At 51.8% G+C, this 7,069-nt stretch overlaps 1 protein-coding gene across 3 annotated transcripts in view; it reads left to right on the top strand.

Annotated features, from left to right (window-relative positions):
* The window catches only part of Kazn (kazrin, periplakin interacting protein), an 802,099-nt gene that overhangs the window by 706,850 nt on the left and 88,180 nt on the right, over positions 1 to 7,069 (top strand). For all 3 annotated transcript variants that reach the window (XM_004637713.2, XM_023722519.1, XM_023722520.1), the window contains one exon: positions 1,317 to 1,508. In XM_004637713.2, coding sequence (XP_004637770.2) covers positions 1,317 to 1,508 — 192 coding nt within the window. The remainder of the gene's footprint in view (positions 1 to 1,316; positions 1,509 to 7,069) is intronic.

Genomic DNA, 7,069 nt, shown 5'->3' with positions numbered 1-7,069 from the left:
GAACTCAGGCCCTTGTACTTACCAGGCAAGTGCTTATTCTACTGAGCCATCTCCCTGGCCTTTCTCTCTCTCTCTCTCGCTCGCTCTCGCTCTTTCTTTCTTTCTTTCTTTCTTTCTTTCTTTCTTTCTTTCTTTCTTTCTTCTGAGACAGGGTCTTGCTATGCAGTTCAGGCTGGCCTTGAGCTCACTTTGTAGCCCAGGCTGGTCTGGGACTCACAATGATCCTCCTGCCTCAGCCTCCCAAGTGCTGGGATTGCAGGCATGCGCCAAGGGCCCTCTGCTTTTCCAGCTTCTGGGTATCGCTCGTGTTGTTTCTTCTCCCTTTCTTCAAGGGCAGCCCGGTGCTCCGAGCACACACAGCTCAACTCTGCATTCTGTTCATACTCACTCACTTCTGCTCCTTCCTGGCAGCCCTTCTGGGTAACCCTTCTGCTCTGGGTCTGGCTCTCAGGTCCCTATCAGGGCAGATGGGGAGGCCCCAAGGCAGAGCTCCCATTTTGCAGATCAGCTGAGAGGCTTGGGGACAGTCCCCAAGCTATGCAGGGTCTGTTGGTGTCCCCAGTGAGCGGAAGCCAGTCTGGTGTCCACCCCCAGAGCCTGAGGACACCAGGCTGTCCTTGGGCTCATCTCTGGGAACCTGCTGGACGCAGGGCCGGATCAGTCTCTGCAAACTCCTCTGCCACGGCACCACACCCATCTCGGAGCCCGCCCTTGGGCTGTGTGCTCTGTGAGCAGTGTGCCGCACAGCTCTTCTGCCCAGGTGTGGACGGGCCCCTCTGGAGTCCGCCAGGCCTCATTCAGATCTGCCTCTGACTGACCTGATGACCGCCTGCTTCTGTGTAATCTCTCCGAGCTTCAGTATCCTAGTCTGGAAACGGGCTGTGACCCTACCTGACTTGGGTTCCAGGCAGCAAATGAAACAATGCATTTATTTATTTATTTATTTATTTATTTATTTATTTATTTAATACTGGCAATCAAACTCACAACCTTGCACTTGCCAGGCTGGTGCTGCGCTGCTGAGCTACATCCCCAGCCCCAAACAGTGCTTTTAAAGCATAACCTGGCATGCTGCCAGCTGGTAGTGACACCACCTAAGCCTATGGCCGTCAGGTGGACACTTGGGCCAGTGACGGTGGCAGCCTTGGGCATGTGGTAGGCTGGGAGTGGCAACAGATGTGGTTGGTGGACAGGGTAAGCCTGGGGTGGAGACAGGGACATTGTTCCTGCAAATGGGGACAGCACGAGCTCCTTAGAGCCATCCTCAAGGTAAGGCAGTGAGCAGTGTCCTCTAACCATGTGCCTCTCTCCTGCAGCGCTCCTTCGTGAAGAGGTATCCCGGCTTCAGGAGGAAGTGCACCTTCTCCGGCAGATGAAGGAGATGCTGGCCAAGGACCTGGAGGAGTCGCAGGGCGGCAAGGCCTCCGAGGTCCTCTCAGCCACCGAGCTCAGGGTGCAGCTTGTGCAGAAGGAGCAGGAGCTGGCCAGAGCCAAAGAGGCCTTGCAGGGTGAGTGACAAGTGGCACTACTCCTGCCTGGGTAGCCGCCAAGCCTGGCTCTTCTTCAGGTGGGCTCTTGCCTTCCTTGGCTTGGAGGCAGATCCAGACCCCCAGATGCTGTCCATCATGGTGATGCAGGAGGGCTTCCCTCCGAGCTGTGGGTGTCGGTTGGGCATCGCCACTGGCCCAGGCTGCTGATGTGGTCCCCATCTCCTTGTATTCTCAGTTCCTCTCCTCCGGGCACAGTGTGCATATCTGCTGTCTGGTATCATAGTGGGCTCTGGGGACAGAATGGACCACACTGTGTGACCCAGCATAGCCTGTGCCCTGGGCCTGGGGGAGGACTTGGAAGACAATGTGTTGCAGATATCCAGGTGGCCTCTCAACCAAATGGACCATGTCCCATGACTGCCATGTGTGCAAAAGTCTCTTTAGCAAAAGAGGAAGCCAGTGGGCTGTGGATCAGCCCGGTTCCCTGTTGCTGCTTGGGACCCCACAGCCCTCAGCTTTCTCTCTCTCTCCCTGCTTACTCCTGGGGATTCTGGGAAGGTCTCAGGTTGTTTGAGCTGGGCCCAAAGCCACTGTCTGAGCCTCCAGCTGGCAACGTGCTTGGAGAACTTGGGCATGAACCATCTGGGGAGAAAAGAGCCTTGGAGCCTGTGTTGGTTCTCGTGAGCCTCTTCATGTCTTTGCTTCTCCCGAAGAAAGAAAAGAAAAAAAAAAGCAATGAACCTTTGCAACCTGTTTTCCACTTAACCATTTACAGCGACTACTCTGAAATTTCCTTTCTGTTGCTCAAGCTGGTTCATTTGGTTGACATCATACTCTTACTGGAAGAGACCTTAAAACATCAGCTTAAAGATTCAGACTCTTGCTGGGCGAGCGTGGTGGCAGATGCCTGTAATCCCAGCACTTGGGAGGCTGAGGCAGGAAGATCGTTTGAGTTCGAGACCAGCCTGAGCCTGAATTAGAGCGCACTCAAGGCCAGCCTGAACTGCACAGCGAGACCCTGTCTCAAAAAGCCGAGAGAGAGAGAGAGAGAGAGAGAGAGAGAGAGAGAGAGAGAGAATCAGACTCTCCTTTACCCTCCCACAGAGCACGTCACAGTGGTCGGTGTCTGTATCCTGCGATTGCGCTTGGCGAGAGCTTGATCATGGCCCTGCCTCCCTGCAAGGGGCCTGGGAAGCCCTGTTTCTAGCTGGCTGGTCATGGGGGAAGGGAGCTGCATCTCAAATGTGGAGTGTAGTGGGGCATGAAGTGAGTGAGTCAGCCCTGTCATAGCAGGTCCCCTCCCCTGAGAAAGTCCATGTAGCTGGCCATGGAGGCAGGCAGTACAACACCCCACTCACCTGCCCCAGAAAGTTGGGGACCCTGTCATTCAGGATGAGCCAGGCCCAGCTCCTCAGTGTGTTTAATGAGGATTCTTCTCAGCAGTACTTGCGTCTCCCAAAGGCAAGTGGGCCCTCCTCTCCTGTTGGGCATTTGTTTCCAGTGGGTCCCCTAGATAGGTATGGGCCGAGGTGGCCCGGATGACACTGTATGTTGAGGAGGTCGTTTTGCAAAGAGGTATGCTTTTCCTCTGTGCAGTTGTCCTTTGTACCAGGAGGGTCCCTGAGAGCTTCCTTTCAATCTCAGTTTCAGCGACTTTAAACCTCTGTTCCCCATGGGACCTATCGCCAGCCCAGGATATGCAGCCGATGTCTGTGGTCCTGGGACTGGTGCAGGAAGCGGCCAAATGCCACCTCAACTTCCTTTCCTAGAACCTATTCCAGGGACAGGCCTGCTTCCCTGTGCCTAGCCAGGATCAGAATTCTACTTCATCTGGACCTGAGAAGAAGAGGTCAGGAACCCTGGCTCCTGCCACTCCTTCCTCGGCCCCTCAGACATCATCCCAGCTCCTATAGGTTTCGATTTCCAGAGCCGAGCGATGGGGGCAGGAATGGTGGCTTCAGGGGACGTGGATATAAGCAAGGCCCGGCATGGGAGGGGCGCAGCCTGGTCTGAGGTACCCTCCTTCACCTCCAGCCCTTGAGGCACTGATGTGTACATCACTTCCGCTTGTATGTTCAGAATATGCTCGAGGTGTTCTGTGCATTCCGGAAACCACAGATAGCACCGAACTCTACCCTGTGCGTTCTCTTCTGCACAGGTGACTATGGCAACGTTTAGTTTATGAATCAGGCACCGTGAGAGAATAACAGTAATAACTACTCATAAAACAGAACAATTATAATAATGTACTGTACTAAAAGTTACTTGAAACTCAGGAACTACTTCTAGAAATTTTCATGTGACATTTTCAGCCTGGGGTTGACACTGAGCAGGTGAATTCCAAATGAGATACAAAGGGGGGCTTCTGGGTGGGCCCTTGGTTCCAGGTCTGGGCCAGCTGCTGCCCATCTACCTGGTCTGCTCCTCCGTAGGCATCACACACAGCAAGGACAGGCAGCAAGGACTTAGGGGCAGTGCGACGTTTGTGCTAAATCCATTATTATTTGCTCCAACCCTGCTAGGCGCTATTAACCCCCGGTCATAGACTGAGACGCCTACACGAGGATCAGGAAGGTTAGGTGACCTGGCCACGGTCACAGAGCTAATTAGCAGCAGAGCGCTCTCCTACAGTACAGGCGCAGTGCATCTTAGCTCCAGTGTCACTGGAATGAAGTTGACCTGGATATGGGAGACCAAAGCCATAAAGTTCAGTTGGGAGAGGGGCAGGTTCCAGAGTCCGACCTGGACTGAAATCCCTGTTCTGTCATTTTCTAGCTGCATGACCTTTGATAAATTACTCATCCTTCCTGAACCACCCATAGCGCCTTTGCTGAGGATAATAATAGCTGGGTTTCTTACCCTTGGAGCCAATAATTGGAGCGGCTTCCTAGTCTATGAAAATTAAATGAGATACAAAGCGCTTGACCCCATTGCCCAGGATTTCCTGTGGGTCAGCGGGGCAGGGGGTCCTTGGATCCACCCGGAGGTGTTAGTTGACTGATTCCCGTCAGTGGTAGCCCAGACCTGTGACACCTCCTGAGCTCCTCCTCACTTGAGGATGCCACTGTAGGGCACTAAAGTGGGCACCTCCAGCCACCCCACTGGAATCCTCCGCAGTCACAAATGAGGCGCTTCCTCGCCAGCCCCAGCACACGGTGTGTAAACTATGGACAGATGCGTGCAGGGGGTGGCTGGGGCCCAAGGAGGGATTTAATGCTGACATGAGGAGAATGAGGATAAACGCACATGCGGGAGAGGCGGCAGATGTTGGGCGACACTTGTTAATAGCCGGCGTCCCCGTGGTAGGAAAAAGCAAAGGCTTCTACTCCGGCAGGTCCCCTTCCGCCCACCCACTCTGTTGCTGCGGTTTGGCTGCCACCCCGTTTTCTGCCATGTGAGCGGATTAGAACTCAGGCAGACACCTGAGACCATCCGTGGTGCCGACTTCAAAGCAAGGAAGAGAATGGAGCTGAGGCAAAATGGGTCTTAGAGGCCCCCTTTGTTCTTGGGCAGGAAGGAGCGTGGGACTGTTTGCTTGAGGAGTTTGGGCCCTGAGCTTAGCAGCAAAAGCCCTCATGGAAAGGGCCAGGGAGATAGCTCAGAGGACAAAGCTCCTGCTTTAGCAAGCGCGGGGACCAGGGTCCGGTCCCTGGTCCTGCATAGGGCACCGGTCCTGCCCCCGGGGTATGAGAAAAGCCCGGATGGATTGAACCTCCGGTGTGAACGTGGCCCCAGTCCCTGTGAGGCTGTGACCCCACCCCAGGCGCTGCCGAGCCCTGCCGAGCCCTGCCGAGCTTGCAGCCCTTGCCCCAGTGGATAGGGGACGTCTGTGGATTGATCACTCCAGACCTCCTCGCTTTTACGGGTTTGCCGTTGAATCACGGCGTCCCAGAAATCACAGGAATGGAAATTTGCTTCTTTCATTTGTTAATCTCCTAACCGCATGTTGAACATGTTGAGCATTTTCCCACAACAATAAATATTCCTCGAAAACATAATTTTAATGACTACATAATGTCCTACCAAATGGAGATGTCCAAATTTATGTGGCCATTTCCCAGTTATTGGACATTTAAGTCGTTTGCACTGTTTTTCTGTCTCTTTCTTTTCTGCCCTTGTATAACACGATAATAAAGATGACCCGTTTGTTTCCTGAAGGCAACATTTCTCAAGCTTTTGGGTCTGAGAACTGCTTTAAATGCCTCTGAAATGAAAGAGCCCAGGGTTTTCGTTTCCACGGTTTAAATCTATTGCTACTGACCATTCTAGAAATTAAAACCAAAAAAAAGAAATCAAAACCTTCTCTAATTTATTTTTGAAATGATGATAATAACTCCATTCTATGCTAGTATAAAAAAAAATAATGGAAATTAACTGTTTTCAAACAAGAAGATTTGAGTAAGGAGCAGCTTTTAATTTTTTTTATTTTATTTTATTTTTTTTTCAAAACTGGTTGATGCCTGGCTCAGAGCAGCCTGCCGCCTCCTCTCTGCTCCCTCAGTCTGTCGTGGTTTGTTGTTTTAGCCAAAAATTGGGCATCACAGATACATAGTTGGAAAACAGAGCAGTATATTAATTGCCTTATTACATAATTACGGATGTTCTCTTTTGATGCCGTGCTAAAACTCACAGTGTGGCATGCTCTTGAAAGCTTATTGTAATATACAGTCCACGACTTTAGCCAGCGAGCTCTGTGCACCCTGCTACGCGCAAGTGCATCGCCTCCACTTGCGAGTTGGACGGAGGGTTTACCCACGCGTGGTTCCTTAAACATCCCACGATGGTCAACGGATTTTGTCATGTAGTGTAAAACAGCCCGTGTGTTGCTGTCACCTCTAGTCTCATCAGATAACTTTAGAGAAGCTTTCAGGGATTTTGTTTGTTTATTTGTTTTTGTTTCATTTATTTATTTTGTATTTTAGGGAAGAGCCTACAGGATGTTCAGGGTCTCACTACTAGATTGAATTCATAGTGAGCTGCCTGTTTACAGCCTCCCAAGAGCTGGAGTTACAGGTGCCTTCCACCACAGCCAGTTTATTTATTAATGTATTTAGTACATGGTCTATAGGGTCTCACTACACAGATCTGACTCGTAGTGATCTTCCTTTTCTCAGCCTCCCAGCTGCTGGGATTATAGGCACATGCCACCGTGCTCAGTCTCAATTGCTGTCTCGGAGCACCCTGGGGATCAAACCCTGGTCACTGCATCTGCCTAAGCAGGTACTTTAGTCTGCTGAGCTATCTGCCAGGCCTTGTTTTTGTTTTAGTACTAGGAATCAAACTCAGAACCTTGTGCTTGCCAGGCAGGCACTGTGATGCTGAGCTATATCCCTGGCCGTAGAGAAGCTTTTAAAGTCATGGTATGGGCTGGGGAGATAGCTCAGCAATCTAAGTACCTGTGTGGCAAGCACAAGGACCCGGGTTCGATTCCCAGTACCACATGCTGTGCCAGCGCCTGGTTGTGCCGAGCCAGCCACCAAGACCAGACGTGGCAGTGCACTCTTGTAATCCCGGCACTGGGGAGGCTGAGACAGGAAGATCACTATGAGTCCAAGTTGCATAGTGAGAGCCTGTACCAA

The sequence above is a fragment of the Octodon degus genome, unplaced genomic scaffold (assembly GCF_000260255.1).
Source record: "Octodon degus isolate 3935 unplaced genomic scaffold, OctDeg1.0 scaffold00092, whole genome shotgun sequence".
NCBI classification, from domain to species: domain Eukaryota; kingdom Metazoa; phylum Chordata; class Mammalia; order Rodentia; family Octodontidae; genus Octodon; species Octodon degus.
This window is presented reverse-complemented; position numbering and strand designations above follow the sequence as displayed.